A 16,073-nucleotide genomic window follows, 5' to 3' on the forward strand; every position below is an offset into this window, starting at 1 on the left:
CCTGCTGTCTATTGTCCCTCACAGTACTTCTTAGCCAGGAAGGGGTGAGTGGTTCTTTCTGTATTTGGTCTTCACTGCAGGAGGTGCCTAGATTCAAAAGTAGATTAATTGGCTTATTCATTCCAGGATGTAGAGTGCTAAGATTAACTAAAATTGTAAGTTTGATGGTCTGCAGAGTTCTGTGGTCTCAAGTAGTGGGATTTCTATTATGATTTTCTTACTGTGGGTGACTTTCATGTTGATCCCATTCATGCTTCTATAAATAGCTGTAGTGTATTCTGGTCTCCATAGCAAGCTATTTTCTTTGTTTTCCCATACAGATAGACATATTTGATGTCTAATTTATGGAACAGATACAGAAAATCTCTCTTTGAATATACATTAAACTTTTACAGGCTGAGGAATCTGACTTTCTCACTGATACTGAAGTGATTGGCCCCTTGATATGACTGCTCTCCCATGGTTACATCTTGGGACAATCTGGGAAAACTCACATCTATAGGGAAGCTTTTGCACCTTTAAATTGAATAGTGGAATTTAGGTAGAAAAGAAGTGCCTGATTTCAAAACTTTCCATGCTGCTGGGTAAGCTAACACTTGGGACCTGCAAGCAGGTCTAAACACCAAAAAGCCTTTTTCACCTCAGCTTCCGTAGGAATGCAAAAGTGCTCAGTGAATGTACAGTTGCCATCTTATTACAGATAGTAACACAGTAGCTAGGACAGTCAGCACAGTGATGTGAACATGTATTTCAGAACAGTTTCTCCATTCGTGTAACCAACTTTGCTGCTGCTACATTTGAATGAAGATAGATTGCGGTCTGCCCTGATAGCACAAAATATGCTTTGTAATGCAGAAGAGTCAGAAATTCTTGCCTAGCTCTCAATGACAGAGCTGAAGTGCTTTATCCTGTGAGGCATGCTTTTGCCCCAGAGTGCTCAGCATATTGGTGCCTTCTGTTCCCTTTGCCTTTCCCTCTGTCTTCTAAGTGTGTCTTAGCTGGCCATGTTGAGTCTTGCCACTACAGTCTGTTGAAATAAACCTCAGTTTAGTGAAGAACATTACTTTTCACAGTCTGAAAGGTGTACACTACTAGGAGTGCATAACCCCTTGGACCCCGTTCTTGTACAGGTTCATTTTGCACTTTCAGGAGATGTGGTTTAAGGTTTTACCAATAATCTTTAAAATCTGCATTGAAGATAATCTGTTCTTCAGAGAATTTGTCAGAAACTTCATGTCTTGGAAGCACAGTGGAGGTGAACTGGGAAATAGTGCTGCTTTAAACACAAATGGTGAGAGACTCCGAAACTAAAGCTAACGCATGTGCAGCTGCTATTCTAGTTGTTGTACATCCTTAACCTTCTACAAGAGATGGTCAGACTCAAGGAAGTACTCTACAAAATTCAAGATATGCTTCATCAGTTTTTTAATTTTTAATTGATGAACTAGTTTATTGAGTGAGTTATGCCATGATGGTTTTCTCTTGTCAGGAGAATATTTTTTTCAGTCTCTCTGTTGGTGAACAACTTGAAAAAGCCTTCCTTTCACTTTTGAATGCAAGCTGGTCTAGTGAACATTGGGATGTTCACCCTGTGCTACGCAGGTGCGGTGGACTGTAGACATCACACTTTTCATATGCCTAAGGAATGTATACTCTTTCCTGACAGATGCAGGAGCTCTCAGTTGCACCTTCTTCCAGACTCTCCTCATAGTAGTAGGGGTCTGACATTGCATATAATCACATCACGAAATGCTTGTGACGTCTGCTGTTTCAGAATACCCTTTCCTTGGATTACAAGATATCACTGATTGATATTGGGCTGGTGATAGAGTACCTTCTTGGTGGAGCTTATCGGAGCAGCTACACAAGGAAGAATTTCCGAATTCTCTACAATGATCTCTACAGAAAACATAAGGTAGCTTCTGTGAAATGGTTACCGCTGGTCATAAAACAAAAGCCAAAATGTGACACATGAAAACAGCTCAGGCTGTCATTGTGATTTGGCTGAAGACCATCAGTTAAATATGTGTCATGCTTGTCTGTTCTATGAATCTCTTAGGCAACTGTGGAAAGGTTGCAAATAAAAAAAGGGACAAATCCCTCACCCAGCTACTCTTGTCCCCCCAAGACCACTGGTGATTGTTAAATTAACTATTAGTTCAGTAAATTTGCCTTTGTGTCTGATAGCTGGGTTGTGTTTGTTGCCTGACATCTATCAACAAGGGAGTGTCAACCACCATTTTGCCTTTTGCAACTTGGACTACACCACATAAATATTTGATTCAACAGGCATTGAACCAGACTTAGAGCATGTCAGCACAGTGAAGAGAAACCTGGATATCCCTGACCCACGTTTTGAGCAAATGTCTTATCTTTTAGAAGCAGCTCAGTGCTAGTGGTTCATCTTCCTGCCCAAGCCAATGAGCTGTGTTTGCTCTGCGGAAGTTTTTTCGTGATGCAGTGGCCATCACAAGAGAAATTGCATGCTGGATGTGCCAGGCTGCACCCATGGTACAGTGACTTTGTGCAGGCAGGGGGTTGTCCTTGGACGTGTGTGCCATTCTGTACCTTCTAAATACTTCAGGTGTTTTACTGTATGGCATAGCATTGTGCCATGTCTGCATATCAATAGCATCACCTCTACAAACAAGCAAACAACCTCAGAGCAACAGTGTGCAATCATGCTAGCACTTTCATTTCCCCATTGACTTTCCAAAACTAGTAGCTTGAAAACAGCCTAAACATCTCAGCTGAATATAATTCTCAACATTACAGAATGAGCAGATCTACAGAATAAGGATTCTTCTTGTTTTTTGGACTAGAACTGGGCTTTAGTTGAAGTACTTCCATATGTTAAAAACAAACATCAAAAATCTTCCTTCCCCTGTATAGTTTTCATGACAAATAGAAGAACAACAAGGTGATCAGTGAAAATGAGAAGAAATGAAAGCTGTTCCTTGGAATGAATAGAAACACAGAGCTTCCTGTGTGTCACTGGCTTAAAATAATGTTTAAGAAAAGATACTTCAGCAGTTGTAACCCTCCTCACTGTATCCTCATGAAATAAGACCTTAACAGCAATGGGTAAAACCACACAAGCCTATAACTAAAAACTGCATGGAAGAGTACTAGTGATTCACTTAGTAACCTTCTTCCCTCTCAGTCAACACTGAACAAAATGCCCAGGGATGACAGATACGCCATCCTTAGGAGGGAATGATCAGTAATAGTTCAGAGAATGTATGTCTTTTAAAGGCTTGTCTTTTATGGCACTTTTTTTAAAGGTAGGCACTGAGAAGAACTTCCAGGTTGGATGATTGCAATCTGGGGCATGCCCTGTTGTTACTGTATTTGGTGGATGCTATTGGTGAAATCAGAATTTTTAATTTAGAGATTCAGAAAAGTATGTATTTTCTAAATTAGATGTAACAAGGTGTTTTTTCCCTGATGGTTATAAGCTCCAGTGGTAGTTAAAGTGATTGCTGACTCACTAGTCTTTGAATAACATCAGTTTTCACAGGCACCATTGCGATCAAAAGTAAGTACAGGCAAACTTAATCTCTAATTTACATTTCTCTCCTTGTGTTTTATGGTGCACCTTTGGATCTAGAGAGTACTCTCCAGTTTTTCCCAGAGCCTGTCTCATTCCCTTCATCAGAGTAATCAGACAGGTAGTAGAATGGGATCTGCTGAAAGTACTTTGCATTCTCAGTTCTTCAGAACAGCACAGCCTTACAAATACAAGGTAATATAATTGATTATTGTAGACTTTGCTTAGAACGTATGAGGCTGCTAATAATTTTACGACAAGATTTTATACATATGCTGGTCATGCTGTTAGTTATAATTCTACTTAGATTGCTATAGAAGCAACATTTTACTGCTCAGGTTCACAAAATACAGATCTTGCCATTTTAATGTTGAAATCAAGCTCAGACTCCTCCTAGGAATTTTGTTCACTGAAAGGTAGTATCACCAGACATCTGAACATCAAGCATGGGTGAAAACTCTTCTTATTTGGAAGCAATAGTAGGAATTCTCTGACTTTCCGGATCTTTCCTCATGATTGCTTATTAAAGCAGCTTCAGCAAGCCTGCTAAAAAGAAATGCAGTTCTGATACCTGGAAAATGATGAGAGAATATTTTCTTTCTAAAAGAGCATGATAAAAGAACAAACATTACCACATACATATATCTGACAGACGAATCATAAAGTAGAATGAATTTAAATGGCTTTATTGAAATCAGTCTGAGCCAAAATGAACCCTTTATAGCACTGAGACAACATCACTTACACAAGTAAGACTTTTTCCTTGCTTTTAATGGAGAAATAGCCAGACATGAATGTATAACAAGTTTACAAGTGTGGCAGACAGTAAAAATCATCATTAAGTATTAGAAGTCCATGATGTATGTTTCAGTCTACTGATTGCTTTTTGTCCTGTCATGACATAACTACAAGAAAAGGCTGAAAGTAGGGTCTTGGTATCACAGATTTTGGAGACTGCCAAACACTATGGAAAACAAGACATGGCATGGGTACAGAGAAAGGAGAGTTTTTCCTCCAGTAATGTTACCAGCTTCTAAGCATTGGTAATCTGAATATGATCCTAGCTATGGTTAATGACTTAATAGTGTATAATAATCAAATAGTTTGTAATTTAAATTTGTGTGCATTTTTATTTACATGCATCTTGACCTCAACCATTCATTGAGATTTACTTTTTTTTTTTTTTTTTTAGGAAAGATCCACTGCTTTCCACAAGTGTAAGAAGAAACCAAAAGAGGATATAAACTTTGCAGATAATTATGAGTCACCTGGGTTTATCTACCCCTATAATGACCTCCTGGTTTGGGCAGTATTAATGAAAAGACAAAGGATGGCAATGTTCTTCTGGCAGCATGGAGAGGAAGCCATGGTCAAAGCTGTTGTGGCTTGTAAACTTTACAGGGCAATGGCACATGAAGCTAAACAGAGCAACATGGTGGATGACACTTCAGAAGAACTCAAGAAATACTCAAAGTTTGTGTTCTCCTTTCACTTAATTTAATAAAGTTCTGCACTGCTTTGAATGGTTAGGTATTTTGCTAATCCACTAAGAGTTCATAAGGTTGGTGGTGCCATGGACTGTGGAGTGTAAAAGAAATATTTTCAGATGCTCACTATTCATATTATATAATGGAGCTATGTATCAGTGTGCAGTCTGGCCAAGAGTTGAAGTAAAGCTATTAGCTTGTTAACTAGTTGCATGTTTGAAAATTAAAATATAGATTAGTAATACGTGGCTCACTGTCTGATTAATGGTCAAGGTGAAGACTGAAATTTCCCGTACAGCTTCCTTCAACTTGTTAAAAAGCAGTATGACGCATATGTGTTGGACCTTTCAAATCTGTAACGTGGTAACGAGCAAACCAAAATCAGTTCTTACACCCTGCTTTGTGTCAGACTTAAAGAAAAATGTATACTGAAATAAATGAGTGAGTTAAAAACTAAGTAGACAAAGAATTTTCTTCTAGTTTGTAGTTTCATGTTAGCATTTTATGGAAGTTTTTCTTATTAATGACATATCGTATGCTTTGTGGACATAAGGCCTCATATTCAGAGTACAATAAAATGTGCTGTCTTGTTTTACATGTAGCTCCGAAGCTTAATGAAAGGAAACTGTATCTTCCTTGAGGAGTCTTCCCTACAGATGTTTAAGAGCCAGTGTAAAAGAAGAGGCTTCTGCAGCTGCCTGCAGTGCTTTCTCACTGTGGTGCTGAGTCTGCTGTTGAAGGAAGTACCTAGGACTTTTTAGGGTCAATTTTGATTGCTGACTGAGATTAAGAACAAAACAAATTAAAAAAAAGAGAAAACAGAATGACCCTAAACCTTGTGATTAGAACTAAACATTAGATTTACCCCTCAAATGATTTTTCACTAGTTATATAGATAAGGCAATGGGAAAAATGGGAGAAGACATTCTTACTGAGATTGTTATCTGAGCTTTAGTTAATAGAGTTTTCAAACCAACCTCTCTGCAACACCGATTCTGAGTTTTGACTGGTTGCTGTTATATTAACTCTTAATTCATTTGGCTCTAGGGAATTTGGGCAGCTTGCCTTAGATGTGCTGGAAAAAGCATTCAAACAAAATGAGCAGATGGCCATGAAATTACTGACCTATGAACTGAAAAACTGGAGCAATTCAACTTGCTTAAAACTAGCAGTGTCTGTGGGGCTGCGGCCTTTCGTGTCCCATACTTGCACACAGATGCTGCTGACTGATATGTGGATGGGACGTCTGAAGATGCGGAAGAACTCCTGGTTTAAGGTAATGTCACTGCAGCTTTTCTGAGCATTGAGATGCTGTTTAGATGCTTTATACATGTATTTGTGGTTATGAATGTGTGTCATGTAGCTTCAACCAGATGTGCTTAAGCGTGAATTGAAATGTGCACCTCTGGGGGAGAAAAGAAAGGCAGAGAAGGAAGGCAGTACTTGCCTGCAGTTTACTTTTTTGCAAAAGCAGCTGTAGGATGACATTAGGAGAATGCATTTTGTGAAGTTTTTTAGTGGTATGATATAGAGATTCCTTGCACAAGTGGCTCACTCCCAGGACAGTGAAGTTGCATAGGGTTTGTGCAGGCACCATCCGTGGCTTAGTGTGGCCTCAGGTCTATGCTGTAGCTGCTGAATTATTTTCCTGAATGTTGTGTCTCTTTTTTAGGTCATAATGAGTATTCTCCTGCCTCCCACCATCTTGATGTTGGAGTTTAAAAGCAAGGCAGAAATGTCTCATGTGCCTCAGTCTCAAGACTTCCACCAGTTCACCTGGTATCATGGGGATCAGAGTACACCCAGCGCTAAAGACGCCTTGTCTCTGGTTAGTCTGACATGATCAGTCATTTGCATGTGATGATCGTCTGTTTACCACAGTAGAATCCTGAGGAGTTAGGAGGAAGTGATCAGCTGAAACTGTTGAGGCTCAATTCTCAAGAAATGAGGATTTGATCCCTGGTTTTATCCTTGACCAAGTCACTTCATCTGTGCTGGGTGTCACTGCTGTACTAGTTATAACTAGAAAATCCTACCTAACCTCACAGAAGTACAATGAGATTTTAATTATTTTTCAGGTACACAAGCATAAAATCTATTCAAGCTGCACATAAATACATATGTAATCTAGTATAACAAATAACCTAAGACTCATTTCATATTGTACACAAAATCACATCTATAAAGCTCAATTCAGGTTGCCCAGCTGAGCTGTCCAAAGCAGGGAGACAGCAGAGCTGATGCATTCGAGGTCCCTTCCTCTCAAACTCCCTCCTTCCTCCCACTCTGCTGGGCCAGCAACCTCTTACCTGCATCTCAGCCACATCTTCTCCCTCTCTCCTTGGCCATCCTTCACTCTTAGTCTCTTCTTATGAGAGACTAAGCTTTTTCCTAAATTAGATCTTAGCCCTTTCAGAGCTCTAGCTTTTACCCTCTTTGTCGAAAAAACAGGAATCTCTACTTCTGCATTGCTTGAGCCTAGCAGCGATGCCATTGAAAGCACAAGAGAAGCACTGTGTTTTTGGTGTAGTCACCTGAGCTGAGTCCTGAAACACTGCAGGGAACTGTGGTTGCACAAAGTCATAGAATCATTGAATCACAGAATGATTTGAAAGGGACCTTAAAGATCATCTAGTTCCACGCCCGCTGCCATGGGCAAGGACACCTCCCACTAGATCAGGTTGCTCAAAGCCCCATCCAACCTGGCCTTGAATGCTTCCAGGGATGTGGCTTCCACAACTTCCCTGGGCAACCTGTTGCAATGTCTCACCACCTTCACAGTCCAGAATTTCTTCCTCATGCCTAAATCTACCCTTTTTCAGCTTAAAGCTTTTACCTTGCATCCTATCAGTGCATGCCCTCATAAGTAGTCCCTCCCCAGCTTTCCTGGGGCCTCCTCTGGATTTGCCAACAGGTCCATGTCCTTCTTGTGTTGGCATCTTCAGTACTGGACATAGTACTCCAGGTGGGGTCTTGTGATTGTGGAGCAGAGGGGGAGACTCACCTCCCTTGACCTGCTGACCACACTTCTTTTGATGCAGCCCAGGACACAATTGGCTTTCTGGACTGCAAATGCACATCGCTGGCTCTTGTTGAGCCTTTTGTCAACCAACACCCCCAAGTCTTTCTCCTCACGATGGCTATCAATCCATAGGCCCCACTTAGGCTTGTTGGTGGAGTTTCACGAGAATAGGTGAAGGCTTTGCCCTTGAAGATCTGAATATCCCCAGATTTTTTCTAAGCAAAATTGCCTGTCCTTTCTTTTTCTCATTCTGCACAAAGCATTCCTTGATCTGAGAATTTCCAAAAGTTTTCAGTCTGATGTGGATGGCAGACATATACAATTTCCATCCAAAAGGATAAACATTGCTGGGGTCCTAACCAATGACAACAAGATTGTCAAGTGAGAAGTGTCAAGTAATTTTTTTTTGCTCTGCTCTGTTTGTCTAACAGCAGGTAAGCATTGTGGATTGCTTGGGACCTTATCAGTTAACTTTTAATTTGTGAAAAAAAAATAAAACAGAGTGAATTGTTGTGGACCTTTGCAGCAGCATGGTAGGCATGTCAATGTCATACTTGTGTTTTCTCTTTCTGATGCAGAAAAATCTTCCAAGTCATTACCTCCTGCAGTGCCTGTCTAATATAGTCAGTTCAAAAATGCTTTTTTTGTGGGATGGTTAACAGCTATGATCCTGAGAACAGGCCAATTGTAATTATATGCAGCCCTGCAGTGTGGTAGAAGGGAACACAGCAATTCGCATAATCAATGTTTTGACCTGCCTCACATTGGGCTGCTTCCTTCCAGTGTTACCTTCTGATTTTATCTAATGTAGAGTGTTGCTTAAATCAGTAGACTGAGATGCTTGACTATTCTTGATATGAAATATTATAGAAAAATGTACAGACAATTTCAACAATGTAAATGTGCTATGTGTCTGAACATCTTGCACACACAGACATACATTCCAGTGACCTGCTGTAGCTGGAATTCTCTCCTTCACCTTGGAGGATCTGATGCTAACACACTGGAATGATTCTGTGTATCAGCTTCTCTCGTTTAGCACTTTTCTGAGTCTAATGTGATGAAAACAAATCAGTTTTCCCCTGACAACCCAAGGAAATACTGTGTAGTACGGATAAATACATAAAAAGTGCAGATATCTTGTAGCAATACATTTTAGCATTGGTATTACCCAAGACAATTGGCTAGCATTGAAGCAAAATGGAACAAGGTAGTTTGGTTCCCTCAGCCTTGCCCAGCTATTAGCTATTATAGTTCACCCAGGACTCTCTCCTTCATCTCTGAAAACTCTTCTCAGCACTGTCTGGTTTTATTTGTTGCCCACTGCCATGTGTCTGCAGCTCTTATGCCTCAGCAGCAATGAGATATTTGTACATTTACAGAAGTACTCCAACAAGTGTCAGACGCTGCATACAAAATCAGTTGTGTTTTCTTTTCTGGGTTTTTGGTTGCTTTTATTTTACTGAAAATAATAAAGAAGTTACTTGTATTTTTTGTAGGTGAATCTTTGTCAGGGAGTACTTATTTCATCGTTGTTTTCTAATCAGGTGTGCAGTACATCAAGATTAGCAATTAGATTCTGTATTCAGAATTCCTCTGTCTTGACATTGTCTGTATACATGAGAGGAAATGTGATACTCATTCCCTAATTTCAGAAAGTGCCACAGCTGTTAGTGTAGTTCTGCATAACACAGTTATGTCACACTGGGAGTTGTTATTTATTGCTCTTTCACAGATGGGAAAAGTGAAACACAGAGTGATTAAGTGACTTTGCTTAAAAACTTGAAGAAATGTGTGACAGGAACAGGAGTGGATTCAGGTCTGCTGATGCCCAGTCTACTGCCTGTAGTCATAAGGGCAAACTCTACATGAATATTTATAGTGGAAAAGTGCACATTTTATTGCAAATGAAATGTTTGTAATCAGAGAAAATGAGGCTACCATAATGGTTTGTATATTCATAACAAAGCCTAAACATCTGTGCCTGTCTTCCTCCTAACATGACAAACCCTTGTCTTATTTTTAAAATACTGTTTCCTTTTAAAGAAGGATTATGATGTGGAGAAGATTGCTCAGAAGTTGGATGAAAGCCAAGTAGATGGTGGACGAGGAAACCTGCCTGGCACTAGAAAAATCTATGAATTCTACAATGCACCAATTGTCAAGTTCTGGTTTCACACGGTTGGTCATCATGCTGGAACTCAGATTGCCAAAACGTTCCTTTGATCCCTCAAATACCCCTTTATGATCCTTTTACTTTGCCTAGCATGGATTTACAGCCACTGAGCGTTGGGGGTGCATGTGAAGACAATTAAATATTTCTCTCACAATTAAGTGAAAAGTTTTTTCTGCTAAATTCTGTATTAAAAAACAAACCAAAACAAATAACAACCAAGGAGAAAGTATAAGAAGCTACATAAAAGAGGAACACAGCTTTTCACAGTGGTTAATTGCACATGCAGAGACAGATTTGAAGTTGACCTTAAATACCTCACAGATATTTGTGTCCCTTTCTTTAGGAACTGTTTCTGAAGGAGTGAATTTTAATCTCTAGGAGATATATTTATTGTACAGAAATATGCACTTATGGAGTCAGTTTTAGAAACTAACCTAGTTTCAGTAGCGCTTCGGATGTTTAAGATCAGGCTGGTGGGTCAGACCACCATTTATGTAAACTGGTACTCCTTTAACAGGCTATTATTAACCGCTTTATAGGTTGCTAATATATTATCTCAGGTACCTTTATAGCATGTTCTGGTACCTTTAATACATGTGCTTTTCACCTGATGCTGTTCTTCTTTTGTTTTGGAGGGCACTGATTACCCAGCAGGGATTCAGATAGCTTTGAGAATACTGACTTCCTCCTGCAGAAGGTTAGGTTAAAAGCACAGCACTGCCTTTACATTGAAGGAATTGTGTGAAGATAAAATAATCTGTCATATATGAATTTGGGATCTAGGTGCACATGTGGTGCTATAGTACATCTTCTGCTCCCACTTCTTCAGCACTAAAGCACTAATTTACAAATTATGTCTGAGGTTATTGTCATTAAAAATACTTTGTAGAACTGGAGGAAAGCTTTTGGGCTCAAAAAACAGACAGTGCCCCTGTAGACTGAATACATATAGCATATGTATGCAGATTTTTAGTGCATATGGATTATATACTTCATGTTTTCTAGATGGCATACATGGCTTTTCTGATGCTCTTCACTTACACTGTGTTGGTGAAGATGGAACCAAGACCAAGTGTGCAAGAGTGGCTCGTTATCATTTATATTTTCAGCACTGCAATTGAAAAAGTCAGGGAGGTAAGATTTTCCATTCACCCTTTGAATCTAGAGATGATATATTATAAATCAGAGAATACCATAAACTGAAGAATGCCAAATCCTGCATTATTTTTGTAGATAATTTAGCAGAGGAAAGAGTTATGCAGAACTCTTATTCCTGAGAATATTTCTGAGAAGTCTTTTTATTTAAAAACTGGTACTTGGGCTTTTAAAGCTTGTCCTTTAATCTCAATTTTCTGTGTAAAGCCAGTGGTAATGTGCAGGTCACTTGAGAGTGATTGTGCTGAACTGAAATTTGGACCCTCACTGTAGGCACTCGCTTCTTAATTTTTTGGAGTGGACTATTAGATTTTCTGTAATGAATATGGAATTTATATTTAGATATTTACTTGGAGTCTGGACATTGTTATAAATTCACAGGTGTTTTGTGCAGAATAATCCATGGCTCTCCATCAAGTCTAATTGGAAAAGAACCACTATGAACTCCTATTGCTGGATTCATTGAGCATGGATAAATGATAATCTAATCAAAATTAATCACAAGTATTTGTAGTTATTTAGATCCGAGCTTCTGAACACAACCTGCACTTCAAACCTGAGACTGGGGACAAATGCAGCTATGTATTTCTGAAATTATTATATCCAGTCAGACATATCTTCACTGCAGAATTGGCACATAGTGAACAATAGTAAAGCAAATTGTTTTTTATATGATATTTAAAATATGGTGCTTCTGGAGAAATAAAATTGAAAAAACGTAGTGACAGTTCTGGGTGAAGGATGCTATTACAACAAATTGTTCAGAAGACTGCAACATCAGTATGAGAGAGGTGAAGGTTTTCAAGGGGCAGCAAAAATGCTGGGAATATGTTAAAGCTTGGAAAGACATAAAAGTCCTGTGACCGCACGAGATAAAATCGAAAAACATTTACACAAGGATTATCAAATTGAGAAAAAAATTATTATGAAATGGCAAGCCTTTGGAAATCACTGATGCACTGTTGTATCCTGTTGATGGTGGCACAGTGGAAACATCAGCTCTTCTTTCTAGCATTAACATTCATTGGAGACTTGGACATTCATGTCTTCTACTTGATATTCTTTGTCCGTACACTAGTTCTGACAAAGACTTTGTAGGACACCATGTCTTAACATGTGCAGCTAATTAACTGCTGAGGGCCTTGTGAAATATAACTGCAAACCTCTGCTACTCTAGATTGTATCAACTAATTGTTACAGCCTTAGGCCCTGAGACTGCAACTAGTTCCTCATGTGAGTTTGTCCAGCTGAACTGAGTAGGATCACTTTGTTTACATTAATGTGTTCATATGCATAAATTCTTGCAGGATCAGGGTGTAACATTTGAAAGTATCTCCTTTCCTTGGTACTTATCAGCGTGATCTCACATAACACTGCATAATTGGCCTCACTCTGAAATGTGCAGAGGTTTTATTTATGGTCTCCCAAAGATTCCACTTCACACATTTGCTCAGTGAAGCTTAAAATCCCTTTGGGGCACCTCGCAGTTCAAGGAGTGAACATTTCATTCTTTACCTTGCTAGTTGCCAGCCCTCCTTTTTTTAGCATGTCCTTGGTGGAATACAAGGATCTCTATAGAGATATTTTCAGTCTGAAATAAGAGGCATTAGTTATTTTCCCATCAGCAAGGTTAGGTTGGTATTTTCCATGACCTAGGGACTTTTGCAAGGGCTATTGCAGGTCATCACCATTTCTCTAGAAAATGCTTGTTAATTTATAATGATGCATGTGCATAACGGTTCTATACTGGCTGCTATTTCTGCTGAGGAATGTGCTTTTTTAGAGAATCGATTCAAGCTCAAAATCTGATTTTCCTTAGGAAAAGCTGTCCTACTTGTTATGGCATACTTAAACAATACGGGACTATTAAGTACAAACCTCAATTAATGGTGAATCATAATAGGCAGTTTTATAAAAAAGGAAACAATTTACATATTCCCAAATATCATGGAATAATTCAGACATGAAAGATTAAATAATGTGTTTTTACTGAAGTTATTTGATTTTACTGGAGTTATTTGTTTGTTTGTTTTTTTGTTTTTTCCCCCACATTCTACTCAGGTATTTATCTCAGAACCTGGAAAATTCCGCCAAAAAGTGAAGGTGTGGATTTATGAATACTGGAATTTTACTGATACTATAGCTATCATCCTGTTTATGATTGGGTTTGGCTTGCGCTGGTCTGGACCCCCTGTTCAAACTGCAGGGAGGCTACTTTACTGCCTGGATATAATATTTTGGTATGCTCGACTCCTTGATCTTTTTGCTGTGAATCAGCATGCAGGTCCATACCTGACAATGATTGGAAAAATGGTAAGTATTATGCTTTGGAGCAACATTTTTGTAATTAAGTCATCAGTTGAGGATCAGTTGAGGAACATGTCAGACGTGACATAAAAATATTACGGTGAAAGAAGAGTTCACCTAATAATTCACAGTGGGTGTACTACCCAGAAATACCATGTATTTTTCTGTTTGCAAATTGACCATAATCAGATTTCAACTCTCTCTAATGTATTAATTATTTGAATTTATTCACAAAAATAATTTTCTACTTTACTCCTTAGAGAAAGGTTGCATTTGGGTAGAGTTTCTGATCCAGCTTGATAACAGAAGAAAGAAGAATCACTGTCTCTGGCAGATGGGATCGCTACTATAAATAATTCCCATAGCTCTTGGAAACTGTCTCATTATTATTTTACATTTTGATTCAAATAGTTATATACCATTTTAGTAGGCAAAATTTCTCTGAGATCAAAGTTACTTTTTTTTTTCTTCTGGAGTAAGAGCTGCTGCTGAACTGCTGCCTAGTCTTGAGGGATGGGTGCAGATTCCTACTGTAATTTCCCTCAGTTATTGGGAACTATCTTATTAATAATTCTATATTATTTCTTGCATAGTAATTCTCACTCATTAGAAGGCAAAATAATTTTCCCTGCTATTCCTCGCTTTCAGTTTGGAAGAAATACCACTGAGGAAATGCACCATAATAAGGTCTCTGCATTTTTCAATTCTTGCTAAAGATTTTAAGAAGGACTTGAGAGGCAAGCAGAACTTGTGGCCTTTTTGATCTCAGATGACTTTAACCTCTTTAAAGTATTTAAGTAGTCCAGGTCATAGAAATATTTTTGTTTCCTCCAGCATATTAGATTATTAGTCCATCATTTGTATTCTGATCAGTAGAAGCAGTGATTGGTGCTCTTCCCTACAATGTAGGCCTCCTTTACATGTAATTAACACAGCTAATTCCTTCATACAAACATGTCTTCCAGACAGCAAACATGTTCTATATTGTGGTCATGATGGCCATAGTCTTGTTGAGTTTTGGAGTGTCACGAAAAGCAATCCTTTCACCAGAGGAACCTCCTTCTTGGACTCTGGCACGAGATATTGTATTTCAGCCCTACTGGATGATGTTTGGAGAGGTGTATGCTGGAGAAATAGATGGTAGGTAATTTTTCATAGTACAGCTGAACAGCTTAAAGGTCATATGAACAGAAGCATGTCTACTTTGGGCTGCTAGAGTTTTGGCCACATGTTGAGTATGTTCTCAAACAATTTTGCTTCCATTGTATATATGTCCTTAATAAGTAATACTGAATGAACAAAGCTTTATTTTGTTAAAAATAAAGAGTAAGCTTTAAAACCTTAAAATTTAGCTTTTCAAATGAAATATATTGCAAAGCTCAGAGGAATGAACACAAGAACTAATACAAAGGTAGATCCTGGTTACAGCATCTGGCAGTGAAATGAATTTCAAATTAGGTGACTCCAAAGCTGCTGCTTTCTTGGAGAAAAGACTACAATGTTGCCTTAAAGAAAGAAAGAATGAAGAGAAAACTAAAAAGGAAAAATAAGAAAGAAAAAGTATTTTTCACTATAGTAAGAGTTACCTGGTGTCGTTCTTAAACAGATAAACGAGTTGAACATAGGAAAAAATAGAACGGATTGATGTAAATAGGAAAAATGTTTTATCTTGATGATGTTTTATCTTTGACCATGTCTCTGTAAGAGAGAATGAGGCACTCCAGGAGATACTTCAGCATTACAGATGGTAGGCACTCTTATGCTGCTAAGTGATGGGTACAAGTAAAACAGTCCTTAAAATAGAGAAGTAGGTATGCAATTAAATACAGATGTTTAAGATACAAACTTCAGCATAGATTCATTATTATTTCTCAGTCACATGATGGCTATGTATTTTGGTTATATAAGTCAAAATTACTTTAACGAAAGCATACTGTTATGTTTCACAGTTGAATCTATTTAATCACCTGTTAGTGCAAAACATTTAGAAAAGTTGTCACTTCCCAAATAAGGCTAAGATCTGTCCAATGACTCTTTATAAAGTTTTGGAATATGTCCTGAATTTAGGGCTGCTGCCTTATAAATGTGTTTTTAAATTTCCTAAAGGGTGTAAAACTTGATTTAACATTATAAAGCCTGAAATGTATTTAACTGAAAATTTGAAAACATTAAGGGGGAAGCCTTAATTCCTGTGATTTTCAACTTCATCTCACAAATACTTGTAGATGTATATTGTTTTGCACATGAGTTAATGAAGCTCCAAAGAAATACCACTCTGGTACTTATAAATCAGCCCTTGCACTGTATCTTTTCCACAGTGAAGCCAATGAAAGCTTTGGTTTAAGGATCAAAGATTTGGGTGTCAGTGTGCTCAAG

General features: G+C 38.4%; 1 protein-coding gene across 1 annotated transcript in view; it reads left to right on the forward strand.

The window, feature by feature from the left end:
- The window catches only part of TRPM6 (transient receptor potential cation channel, subfamily M, member 6), a 97,233-nt gene that overhangs the window by 48,840 nt on the left and 32,320 nt on the right, over positions 1–16,073 (forward strand). Inside the window, exons 14-22 of the mRNA XM_009999797.1 lie at positions 1,775–1,915; positions 3,611–3,745; positions 4,743–5,023; positions 6,085–6,313; positions 6,710–6,865; positions 10,106–10,240; positions 11,241–11,369; positions 13,452–13,703; positions 14,663–14,837. Coding sequence (XP_009998099.1) covers positions 1,775–1,915; positions 3,611–3,745; positions 4,743–5,023; positions 6,085–6,313; positions 6,710–6,865; positions 10,106–10,240; positions 11,241–11,369; positions 13,452–13,703; positions 14,663–14,837 — 1,633 coding nt within the window. The remainder of the gene's footprint in view (positions 1–1,774; positions 1,916–3,610; positions 3,746–4,742; positions 5,024–6,084; positions 6,314–6,709; positions 6,866–10,105; positions 10,241–11,240; positions 11,370–13,451; positions 13,704–14,662; positions 14,838–16,073) is intronic.

Source organism: Chaetura pelagica, unplaced genomic scaffold (genome assembly GCF_000747805.2).
Source record: "Chaetura pelagica isolate M959 unplaced genomic scaffold, ChaPel_1.0 scaffold216, whole genome shotgun sequence".
NCBI lineage: Eukaryota > Metazoa > Chordata > Aves > Apodiformes > Apodidae > Chaetura > Chaetura pelagica.